At 59.2% G+C, this 12,196-nt stretch overlaps 4 protein-coding genes across 4 annotated transcripts; all 4 read right to left on the bottom strand.

Annotated features, from left to right (window-relative positions):
• Positions 1-2,780: 2,780 nt before the first annotated feature.
• On the bottom strand, positions 2,781-3,677 carry LMXM_36_1640 (putative universal minicircle sequence binding protein (UMSBP); the record flags this gene model as incomplete). The annotated part of the gene is made up of 1 exon (XM_003874461.1): positions 2,781-3,677. The coding sequence occupies one exon, from the start codon at positions 3,675-3,677 to the stop codon at positions 2,781-2,783; it is 897 nt and encodes a 298-aa protein (XP_003874510.1).
• Positions 3,678-4,727: 1,050 nt separating this feature from the next.
• LMXM_36_1650 (putative proteasome beta 5 subunit) lies at positions 4,728-5,636 on the bottom strand (the record flags this gene model as incomplete). Its single annotated transcript, XM_003874462.1, has 1 exon — positions 4,728-5,636. The coding sequence occupies one exon, from the start codon at positions 5,634-5,636 to the stop codon at positions 4,728-4,730; it is 909 nt and encodes a 302-aa protein (XP_003874511.1).
• A 960-nt stretch (positions 5,637-6,596) lies between these two features.
• Positions 6,597-8,681, bottom strand: LMXM_36_1660 (putative tRNA pseudouridine synthase A; the record flags this gene model as incomplete). Its single annotated transcript, XM_003874463.1, has 1 exon — positions 6,597-8,681. One exon carries the CDS (start codon positions 8,679-8,681, stop codon positions 6,597-6,599), a length of 2,085 nt encoding a protein of 694 aa, XP_003874512.1.
• Positions 8,682-9,955: 1,274 nt separating this feature from the next.
• On the bottom strand, positions 9,956-11,593 carry LMXM_36_1670 (conserved hypothetical protein; the record flags this gene model as incomplete). The annotated part of the gene is made up of 1 exon (XM_003874464.1): positions 9,956-11,593. The coding sequence occupies one exon, from the start codon at positions 11,591-11,593 to the stop codon at positions 9,956-9,958; it is 1,638 nt and encodes a 545-aa protein (XP_003874513.1).
• Positions 11,594-12,196: the final 603 nt, after the last annotated feature.

Below are 12,196 nucleotides of genomic sequence, written 5' to 3' on the forward strand. Positions count from 1 at the left end.
GTCCTCCTCAATGAAAACGGCCGTGCACGCAGCCGAAGCTCCGCACGCCCATTTTCCTCACCACCACCACAGACTCACATGCCCTTCTTGCATGAAATACGTGACGTCTGCGCCTTTCAAGATCATCGTACTAGCAGGCAGCAGATCACTTTCCGCATTAAAGATAGAGGGGGAGAGGAAGGCACGGGATGAGTTGGGTGCCGCACAGGGTGCGGCCATGCCATCAACTCCGGCCTTCGCCCACGTTCTCCGGCCGCTACGCGCCTCGCAGAACAACAGTGAAAATGAAGAGAAAGGAAGGGAGATGCTTCTAGAGTACGCCTGTTAAGGGTATTTAAGGGGCGCGGCTTTAGCATGCGTGGTTACATGAGCGAGTGCGCAATGGTCCTCGGAGGAGAGGATGCTGCTTGGTGTAAGCAACACAACCTGGATATCATGGAGCGGGGGGGGGATGGGTGCTCGCGCGAAAAATAAAAATCCTTCACACACATGTACACCGACACGCACCCAAATGCAGAAGAGAGAGAGACGAACAAGAAGAGATCACGTTCGCAGAACCCGTCACTCTCTTTCCCAAGTCTCACGCAAGGCGCACACACAGACGCTGATCGTTCCGCCCTCTGTCTCCGCATCAGTGGCACACTCGAAGCCACATTGCACGCCAAAAGGCAGCGCGATTTCTCCCTTCATCTCCCCACCCCACCGCCATTCCTCTTCAAGAGGAAAAAGTGAATGCCGCGCACACGCAGTAGCACACACACACACGGCCGCTCATAGTCGACACACATGCCCGCCTATGAAGCAACAGCACGTTCCGCCACGGCACCCGCAGCACCGCACGCGCACCTCAATCTACGGAAGCCGGTCACGTGCTCACGGACTTGAGCACCTTTTCGTTTTTCCATCTTCTTTTTTTTTAGAACGGTTTCTTTTTTGCTTTTGCCTTTCTTTTCATCTCCGCACATGATAGCTGCTCGTTACTCGATCTCACAGAGGAATAAAAACGACATGTACACACACACACACGCACACACACAACCCCATCGTGAGAGCGAAAGATGGTCGAATGAAAAGGGGCGAAGGTCTTTCAAAAAACAAAGTCATACAAACAAAAACTCTTGTTAAATAAAATAAAATAAAACAGAAAAACGCAGACAGAGACAGAGAGGCTGATGAATAAACGTGCGTGCATGTCTGTGTTTGTCACAAAGAGCTTGTCGGCACTTCACGGTGCAGACAGGAAGCGGAAGAAAAACAAAAGAAAGGCGATGCGCCGCAAGACACACACAGAGAGAGACACAGACAAGCGCCGGGTTTTTGTACTGTTTTTTGTTTTCCTCTACCTCCCTGCCGGTAAAGCAGAGAGGAGAAGTGAGCAGGAGAGAGCCATCTCGACTCCTTCGATCACACCCTCACACGCGTGGTGGGCCGTGCTTTTTTTTTGGTTTTGGAATCGACAGTCGCCTTCTGCTCTCCTACACTGGCACCGAAAAAGGAAAAGGCGCATTCTCACCCGCGCACTGTCGCTGCCTTTTTTTTCCAATGCGCGCAGGCGCAGGCGTGTGTTCGCACCCGCTTTTTGTTAATGGGAGAGGGGGTCTGATCTTCGTTTTTCGTGAAAAGGAGTGAAGGGTGCAATGACGTGGACGCAGAGAGAGTCCGACATGGCATGTCTCTAAGTGTTGAAACAACAACAAGAAAAGAGGGCTACGCGGGCGTGTTGCACGCCACTCTTCCCTTCTCCTCACCGCCTCGTCTGTGACCTCCATTTGGTTTGCGGAGCGACCACGCTCTTCCTTCTCATCTTGCTGCCTCCTCCCCTGACAATTGTGGTTTTCTCTTCCAAAGTCCAGTCAGGTTCTTGCTGACGCTACGCACGCAGTACAACCCACCCCCGTCGTCGTCATGGACGGACTGCGCTTTCGTGTTTATTGTTCTTTTTTTTAACCCACCCTCACGCCTTCTTTTCCTTTTCTTGGTCGGCGTTAGATATCGAGAGGGAAGCATGAAAAACAAAGAAGAAAAAATCATCGCCTTTTTAGTTGCCGTGGCAAGTCCTTATGTGGATCTTGCACACGCACACACGCACACACGCACACGTGGAATGAGGCAGAGAGTTGGAGAGCACCCGGAACAACGGAGACATGCGAGAAGGGAGACAAGGGAATCGCATGACCGCCAAACACTTCTTTTCTCTCCACCCATCGTATTCGCGCGGCGGTGGTGTTGTGTGGTTCTACCAGCCGTCAAAAGGTGGCGGAAGAGTGGAAAGGGGAGGGCGGTGCAGTGAACCGGTCGTCCTTCGCTTCATTCTCGTTTTCACCTCTCGCTTTGAAGCGGGGCGGAGGAGGAGCGGCAGCAGCAGCAGCAAAGACCCGTAACAGAGAAAGAGGGAGAGAGGGGGGGCAAGGGGAGGGGAAGCAGGCGTGCGAAGGCGACAAAGAACAGAGAGGGAGACAAGCACACATATGCGGCTCTCTCACCTGTTTTCAAGCGCCTGGGCGTCACTGCATGGCACAATCTACTGTTTGTATATAAGACAGCAATTCCATCCCCCCCCCCTCGCCTTCCTCCCCCCGTCCCACACACACACACACATACACGCAGTTCGCTTTGGATTGCCTCCACTCCGCTTTCCCCATCGCTGCTTTTTCGACCTCTCACGGCTGCACGTCACCCCTTGCATCTGCGCACGCTTCTTCGTCATCTTATCTGTTTATGTCGGACTCTTGCATCCAACACATCCGTTTCGTTCATAATTTCAGCTTTTTCGTTTCGCTTTAGCTGCTGGGGCAGTCACGGCTGATGTGGCCGGCCTCGCCGCACTTGTAGCACGCGCGGTCACCGCTACCAGTGCCCCCGGCGCTGGGGCATTCGCGGCTCATGTGGCCGGCCTCGCCGCACTTGTAGCACGTCCGGTCACTGCCGCCGCCGCGGGAGCCGCCATAGCTGCCACCGGCCTCCGGGCACTCGCGGCTGATGTGGCCAGGCTTGCCGCACTTGTAGCACGTGCGGTCACCGCTACCAGTGCTCCCGGCGCTGGGGCATTCGCGGCTGATGTGGCCCGACTCGCCGCACTTGTAGCACTTGCGGTCACCCGCGCCGCTGTACCCACCCTGACCGTTGGGGCAGTCACGGCTGATGTGGCCGGCGTCACCGCACTTGTAGCACGTGCGATCACCCGCGCCGCTGTACCCACCCTGACCGTTGGGGCAGTCACGGCTGATGTGGCCGGCGTCACCGCACTTGTAGCACGCGCGGTCGCCACCGTAGCCGCCCTGCGCGCCGTTGCGGCCGCGCTTCTGGCCGTACCCACCGCGGCTTCCACCCTGGCTGCTGGGGCAGTCACGGCTGAGGTGGCCCTCCTGGCCGCACTTGTAGCACTCGAAGCCCTTGGCCGCACCCTGCTTCGCGGAGTTGGGGCAGTCACGGCTCATGTGGCCGGCCTCGCCGCAGCGGAAGCACGTCATGGCTCCGGCCGCGCCGGACCTGGCCTCGTTCGGGCACTCGCGGCTCATGTGGCCTTCCTCGCCGCAGCGGAAGCAGGTCGAGCTGCGTTCGTCACCCTTGGAGTCGGCCTCGGGGCACTCGCGAGCGTAGTGGCCCTCCTTACCGCAATTGCGGCAGCCGGTGCTGCTCTCGGTGCGCGGACGCTTGACGTCTTCAGTTTCAGACATGATTTCGGGGTATCAAGTAGGATGGAGAGGTTGGGCAGTGGTACTGGTGGTGCTCGATGACAGAGGGAGGAGAGAGAATTCGGAAGGAAAACAGAAGGCAGAAGCAACAGAAGGTCTGAAGGTGAACTTAGAGAAAACTTAAAAAGAAATGTACGTTACTGCAGGAACGCGTGCGTGTTCCGTTGGCGTGTGAGCGCGTGGGGAGAGCGCACGCCCACACGGTCACAAGCATGGGGGTGTTAACGCGAAGAGTAAACAAAGAAAGAGAAGAGAGGAAAATATGTAAAGACAGAGAGCACACCGTAGCATATACGGCCTTTATAGTCAGCGGAGAGGATCACTTGACAACTTCGGCTACACGCGCCAGGGGAGGAGGCATCTTGTGGTGGCCCAAATTGGGCCTGTGCCGTAGAGGAGTCCGAGAGGGAGAGAGACGCCCTCGGAGGGGGAGGGGAAGAAGAGGGCACATACATGAGGGGTCCCCGTCTGCGTGTACCAGGGCCCCTATGATGTTTGACACTCAACTGGTGACGAGGCTCATGCTCTGGAAGTTGGCTGTACTATTTTCCTCTTTTTTTGGCAGGAGGAGAATGGCGCTTTGAACAGCGTCAAACACAAACACACGACCACGAAAGGCTCGGCGTAGCCCTTCAGAAAAGAGAGACGGTACACACACACACAATACCCTTGTCTCTCCACAGGCACAACAACATGTGAGAGAATGCCCACATGCGTCGCTGCGCAGGAAAGAGAACAAACAGAAGAGCATCACGGCGTCCTCCCATCAAAATGGAGAAGACAGACAGGCAGACCAACATTGCCGGAGGAGGAGAGAGGGGAGGAAGAGCGCAGAGCATGTCATCCGCCATGGAGCCGCAGGGCACATAATAATTACAACAGAGATCACATCGAGCGGGGACGGACGAAATGCGAGGGGGCGCGAGCGTCTGGGGGCGGGATGGGGGGCGCCTGCACGCGATCTGCACACAGGAAGCAACTCCGCACCCCCGACTCCCCCCCCCATCCGTCCAGGCGCAGGTTGGTCGTTCTCTACTGAGACGGAAAGTAGCGGTCGTAGAGCTTCGTCTGGTCATCGCGCGAGATCTTGGTCCAGCCCTTCTCGTGCACGTGGTACACTGTCACGATACCGCCAGAGGCGCCATCGCGGTACGTCGCGTGGAAGATGGAGCGGCGCGCCAGGTCGCACGCATCCTCGACAGAGAGGTCCTTGCGGTAGCCCGTGTCAAGTACACCGTAAGCATAAATGGAGCCGGAGCCGACACTGAAGAGGTCCTGCTTCACGCGAGAGCCCTTGTCGTCCACGTAGTACAGCGAAGGGCCAAACCGATCCCAGCCGGCCAGCATCGTGCCCATCGAAAGTCCGTGGTTGCGGTAGGCGTACGTGATGTTCGCCAGAATCTTGCTCGCCGCCGCGACGGTAATGCGGCTGCCGTTGCGCAACTCCCAGAGGCGGCACTCCATACCAAGCACGCGCTCCCAGTACTGGCAATCGGCTGCGCCACCAGCAAGCGTACCGAGAAGGTAGTCGTTGATCTCCAGAACCTTCAGCACCGTCTGCGACGCGATGTACTGCCCCGTCGACGCACGCGAGTCGACGGCGACGATGATGCCGCCGTTAAAACGGAAGGCGAGGGTCGTCGTACCCTTCTTCATATCGATCTTCGGGATTGCTCGCGGCACTGGGCACGACGCCGTCAGTGTCCAGCAGCGGTTCTCCCCGTGGAGGTAGCGGCTGGAGTCGAGCGGGTCGGCCGTCACGGCATCGCAGGAAGCCGGAGATCGTTCGGTGGTCTGCTGCGGAGCGCGTCGGTAGGAACACAGCGACAGCGGTTCCTCCAGCGTGTCCTCATCCATGTTGTGATAAGTAAAGGGGCCCACCCTCGGGCAGTCGTCCAACGCGAAGTTGGACGACATGACGGACTCGAAATCAGCGAACATGACGCTGCTGGCGGATGAGTCGCTACGACCACACACGTCAGGTCGACAGGGGCGTGGGAGGAACAAATCGGGGAGGCAAAACGTAGGAGGCACGCACGCACTGGAGGGCACCGTATGTATCGGGACCAAACTGTTGTTGTGTTATGTGTGGCGGTTCTCGCTGTTGTTGTTGTTTTTTCCTGCGTGGCTCCTCTTTCGGTTCGCGTTGATGCTGCTGACGTGTGCGGTTTGGCCAAGCACCGACGCGCAACATCCAAGCAGTAAACGGACGAGGAGGAGGAGGGGGAGGAGAAAGCGGAGAGAACAACAAAACGGCAACCACCGTCGTCGATGTCCAGCAAACACACGAAGACGACGCCACGAAACAACGAAAACAATATGCGCGCACCACAAATTCAAACACGCACACACGTAAGAAAAAAAAGAGTGGGAGACATATAGAGGACAATGGGCGGCAGAGAGAGAGCACGCATGCACACACCGCTACGCTCCAAGAGAGTTGGAGCTCAACAGAGACTCGGCAGAAAGGGGCGTTTTTTTTGTGTGTGGGGGGGGAGGGTGCACTGAAGACGAGGTGGGAGAGAGGGTCGCTGCTCTTGAGAAGACTGGCACAGAGGCAACAGTGCCCCCTTTGGCCTAGTCATTATTTTTTTCCCTGCTTGTCTGTGCAGCTGGTTATCCGGCGCACCGGCTTCCTCACAGTGAGTCAGCGCGAGAGATGTCACAATGGCAGTTTGTGCAGTTGCCGCTACAGACCGTCTTTCCTCTCCTGGTTGACACGTAGTCCCTGCAGCCAAGGAAGCGGGGTGCGACCGGCTACGCCGCACGCACACACAAAGTGACGATGCTTAACGGTATGACGACCGTGGCGGCGCGCGCAGGAGACAACGCCCACTCACGCCAAACACAAAAAAAAAAAACACAGATGTGAAGACCGCTGCCGGCAAAGCCCCGCACACCTCAGTGCAGGGAAGTGATGTCCTCCACAATGGCGTCCTCGTCCTCTTCCTCATCCGCGTCTGCAAAAGGTGCGGTCGCGTCATCGACGGCCACATCCCCGACACTCCTGCGGCACGACTCTTTGGGGAAGTCGTCTGGAAGCGGAAACATATCATCACCCAGGTGGCTCGCACGTCGCAGCTGCTGTGCCCGCTTCTCCACCAGTGCCTGCAATTCGCTCGACTCAAAGTTCAGCGCGTCTTTGACCTCTTCGTAGGTGTAGTTGTCGAGCTCCTCCAGTTCCTTTGGTGTGAGCTCTCGGTGCTGGCACAGTCTGCGAAGCCGCGAAACTCGCTGGCGGCGAAAGTAGGGCCAATCGCGCTCAACGAACGGCTGCCAGACGGCGCCGAGGTGCTGCGAGTAGAACGGTGGGATGGTCACCTCGCGAACGGAGCCGACGGCGAGGTTGGAGAGGGCAAAAGGCCCGAACGAGATGCGTCCGCCACGCTCGACCTTGCGGCCGAGATGCTGCATCAACTGCGCGATGGGCATCGATTCACCACGCACCTTGACCTTGACGGAGTAGCGCGACTTGGTGGCAGGGTTGACGAAGAACTCTGCGTTGCGATAGAGGCGCCCGTTGATCTGAATACCCTCTGTGTTGAGCTTGTGCACAAGAACAGGGTCAAAGGCCGGCCGCACGCGCAGCAGGTAGGTCCTCTGCACCATGGACTTGGGGTTCTCCAAGAAGCGCGAAAGCTCACCGTCGTTCGTGAGGAGGAGGATGCCGTGAGCGCGCATGGGCAGCGAGCCGACCGGGACCAGGTGGTCCATGCCAAGAATGCGCGCATGCTTGGTGATGAGAGTGCGCCCCGCCGCATCGTTGCGGGAGACAATTACGTGGGCTGGCTTATGGTACATCCACAGCCGCGGCGGCGCAAAGCGTAGGCGGGACCGGTGCCCGGCAACGTGCACGTCATCCTGTGCCTGCACCAGACGAAATGGGTTCCGCTCCGTCACGTTGTTAACACGTACCTGCCCACTCGCAATGATGGCGGCCGCCTCGCGTCGACTGCAGAAGCCGGCTCGAGGCAAGGTGCGCAGGAGGTGTACAAAGCCAGCCCGCTCTACTCCTTCGGCCGAGACGCTCGCGTCGTCCCCCGCCCCGAGAACTGAGGCGCGACGTCCGGTGTTGGCGGCGATGGCAGCCAAGCGACGCAGTGGATCGTGCGGGGAGGCGCCCGGCACGGAGTCGTCGGTGCCCCTCAGGGCCTGCATTGCATTCACAGCCCGGGCAGGTGACACGCCGTCTTGCAGAATGGCCCTGTCGAAGGCCCCACGTCGTGCACCGTCCCGCGCTGCATCGCCCAGCAGCGCTGCCGTCTCTTCCTCCTCTTCTTCCTTCGGCACCATATCAGCCAAGGTGGTGGCCGCAGGGCCGCTGCGCAGCTGTGTGACTTTGCGCTGCAAGGCGGCCGGCGCTGGTGGCGAAATTGCAGCTCGGCCGCCACCCCCCACCCCCGCGGCTTCGCCTTGCTGAGCCAGCATGAGAAGCTCCCCGGCGGGGCGGTGGCGAAGCCGCTGCGGCAGAAACGTCTCGCTGCGCTCCTCTCGCAGCTTTCCCGCCTTGAGCTCCATCAGCCGCTCTCGCAGCATGTCGGTCAGCTGCACAGGGGTGTCCCCAAACTCGCGATAGGCCCCAGCATCGCCGCGGTCGCCCTCAATCGTTTGGTCGGCCGGTGCCGCGTTGCTCTCCGTTGCCAGGTGAAGTCCACCGTGGCGGCGCGCATTGCCACCGGTGAGCTTGAGGATGTCTGGGGAGTCGCGCTCCACAGCGTCGTGGGCGCTGCCGTATGCGCCGCTCTTCAGCTTGTCCGCCATGCCGCCACGCACGTCAAGGCCACCCTCGTCGAAAAACGACCCGAGTCCACTCTCCCGCCGCTCCCTCTCCGCACGCTTCCTCGGTGTCACGATGCCGTCGGCATTCACCTCATGCGTTGTGTCGTGCCAGTGGCGAGCACGACTCTCCTCGGCGGCCTCTCTGGATGCTGGAACGGCTTTGAGGTGCGCCACTGCACGAGGGAAGTACTTCTCCACGTCGACCATGTCCTCAACCGCGCTAATGTCGAGCGAGTGCGGCAGAGGCGTTGCATCGACATCGCTAAGGGCTGCTGGCTGTGGCGATGGTGCAGAGGTGCGAGCCGTGAGACGTCGTGGCAGGCGCCGTCCCCTCCGGAGACGGTGATGTGAGCCTTCGCGGCGCTCTCTGCGACTTTCCTGAGACGAAGAGGAGCGACGGGGTTCACCCGCAATGCTACTGGAGCTTCCCTGGCTCAACGTGACGTTGTCACGAGTGCTCGCCGTCTGCGCAGTGGAACTTGGGAGAGGTGTCTCCGCTCCTCTCGTAGTGCACCACCGCACTGATGCTGCCTCTCCAATGTGCAACCGAAACACGGTGCGGTCCGAGAGGCAGCACTTTGCGGCCTGCCCTGTGAGCAACGCAGATAGCAGCGACGACCGCATACCCCCACTGTCAATTTCTTTGCTATGAGAGCTGGGAGAAAGGAGACTAACGCGTGAGACACAGACAGCGAAGCCACCCTCGCCTTTTGAGAATGGCAGTGTGAGCGGGTGTGTGGGTGTGCAGATCCCATACGGTCCCTTGGGCCGAAAAGAAAAGGAACGAAACAAAAAAAAGGACCGGGCAACGACGTCGCCAGCGCGCGTTTCGCAGTCGGCACATAATCAGAGAGAAGACCAGAGACACAGCAGTGGGAGAAAGCAGGCGGTACGGAGAGGCAAGGAAGGGTTGCACAAAAATGAATAGGCCCAACAGACGAAAGAGAGGGGAGCAGTCCCCCCTCATGGAGTACATCGAGCAGACGGGAGGATGGGGGAGGAACAGGGAGGGAGGGAGAGAGAGACATCTGTGTCCTCGGACGCACCGGCCATGACTATCCGCTCTCTCTCCATCCCTCAGCCAGCGCTTCAGCACTGATATGCTGGCGCTGCCTCTTTCCTTTCTTACCTTCCTTTGCTGGTTGCCTGGTGTCCAAGGGGTGCCCCATTTTGTTGGGCAAGTGTGGGAGAAAGGGAGGCGCATCTCCTCACCTCCTATGTCGTCGCTAGTCGACAGGGAAAGGGAGACGAAAACGCGCTGCTGGTGAGTTGCACCGCTAGGCGAGCCACGTACCGCCTTCTCCTATCCTTGCGTAGTGGCGGAGGGCAGTGACGAGGAAGCGATAGAGACAGGGGAGTGATCCAAAACCACACAGAACAACCGCCATCCTATCGCCAGCTGCGATCACCGGAAGAGCTCTCGCCTGTCCTCCTTGACCACGCCGCACGAGACGGCCACACTTTCTTCCGCTTTTGCATATTCAGTACATGATGGTCCGGCACAGATGATGGCGCGCCTCACTTGGGAGCATATAGCGACCCACGTACCACAAGGCGTAGTCGAGGTGAATCACGCTGCACAGCCTCTTCCCTGGTAGCTGCGCCGGGGCCCCTGGCTCCTCTGCTGCCGTGGCGCCAAGTTCCCTTGCAAGCGACGACTGTTGCTTCGGTGGTGTGTTGAGAAACTGCAAGAGACGCTCTGCGGCGATCAAGGTTGCCACGCGGATGGACACCTCCTCTGCCGAGCCCGGCAGTAGGAGAACGTGCCGGTCCACAATGCCAGCGAGGTGGTCGTCGTACACTAGCAGTCCCGCTGCGCGCAGCGCCTTGGGAATTTGATAATCGCAGCAGATGGACAGCTTTGCACCGTCGGCGAAGACGCCGAAGAGGGACGATTCCGGCTCCATCGTGCGGGACTCGGTACCGGAACGCGCGATGCGAGCGGCTCGATCCGTCAGCCAGGAGTTCGCAGGGGCGGAAGGCGGCGGTATAGAGAGCAGCGGTTTTGAAGAAGCGCTGCTGGCAGCCTGGTACCGCCACAACTCCGGCAGCGCTTGCTCGATCGCCAACGCCGTCAGCTGACTGAGCTTCAACACCGGCACAATGCACACATCTGGTGCGGCCTCACCGGTATTCCCGCCAAGGCAGCCAGTCCCTTCCACAGGCACACACGCAAAGTCACCATACCGCGGGTGAAGGCGCACGAGGCTCGGCACAAATCCGCAAGGCGCCGTGGCGGCCGCCGCTGCGTCAGGCGCGAAAAGGAAGCCGCCACACGCGCGAAGCAATTCGTAGTACGACGTTTGGTGTGCGACAAAAGCATCGGCCAGCGACAGCAGCAGCTCGACGCGCTCGCGGGTGCACGGCATCCACAGTGGGGTGATGCCGTCCTGTTCGCACCCGAGGAAGCACAAGCGCAGCGCACTCATTGCCGCCGCCGTATCTCCACGAAAGCGCTGAAGGAAGTCTGGACGAAACCACGGAACGTGGTACACCTCCACAGCGCGGCGGAGGAGATACATCATGGCTGCTGAGCCCCGTAGCACCGTCGGAGCAGCGGCAGGGGCCGTTGGAAGCGTGCCAAGTTCCTTTGGGACTGCGCTCGACAGCTCGGTGAATAACTCTGCGACCGCAGCGCTGTCAGTCGTACCTCCGTTCCGCAAGGCCGACTCCCCACTCGGCGGATCAACGGCAACGTAAAACCCCGCGAACCCTGTCACCTCCTCTCCGACGCTAGCGGTGGTGGTCCTGCCAGCCTTGCACGGCACTTCAGCCCAGTGGCAGAAGTCGATTGCCACCATCATACCAAGGTAGTTCACCACTGCCGCCTCATCAAACCGCAGCGATTCGGGCACGCTCAGCAGCCAGTGATTCGTAATCGCGAAAGAGCGCGTGTCCGCATTTTCGCCCACTGCTGAGTGCTTGGGGTACAGCTGGTCGTGAATGCAGTCGAGGATGGCGTCAAGGACGCTCGAACACTGTTGGACGAGGCTTGCCGTCACCGGTGGCACGGTGGCGTGGAGAACAGTGAGAGGCACGTCGGAGCGCTGACCGTAGAGACGACAAATAGCACTGCGCACAGACTCACCCGTGTAAGAAGAGGGCACGCTGTGCGCCATTTGGGGCACGGGAGGCGACACCGAGGATAGAGAGACGGCGGGAGTGTGCCCAAGGGAGGACGGCCTCCCTCCTGCTGTTGCCTTGAGCCGACGAAGAAAAGAGGGAAGATTGCGCGGAGGGAATGAAGGTGACGGAAGCAAGTTCGCACGAGAAAGGAATCATCTGTTCCAGCCACCTTGAAGGGGGCTGCGATGTGCACACAGAAAACGGTGCAATCTGATGCACACCTCATGGAAAGAGAACCGCTGGGCAGGAGGAATTTGGGTGGTGGTGGTGACGTCAGCCATGGAAACCGACATTGAGAGCAACGACTCGCACGGCGCTCGGTGAGCCATAGTATAATTCGTGAAGACACCAACGCTCCAGTGGGCGCTCTCGCTATCTACCTCCACCTCTCGCTCTCTGTGCTGGTGACTAGGTCTCCGTGGATTGGTGGGTACTTGGTTATCCCATGCAGCCGATGGCGGGAGGTGAGGACGCAGAGGTGAAGAGAAGCGAGCAAGGAGGAGGGTAGGAAAAAAGAAAACACACACACAAAGAGAGATGCTGTACATTGATGACTGCGCTCTTATTATTACATATCTTTGATTCCCTTTTCCTTC

The sequence above is a fragment of the Leishmania mexicana genome, chromosome 20 (assembly GCF_000234665.1).
Source record: "Leishmania mexicana MHOM/GT/2001/U1103 complete genome, chromosome 20".
Taxonomy (NCBI): domain Eukaryota; phylum Euglenozoa; class Kinetoplastea; order Trypanosomatida; family Trypanosomatidae; genus Leishmania; species Leishmania mexicana.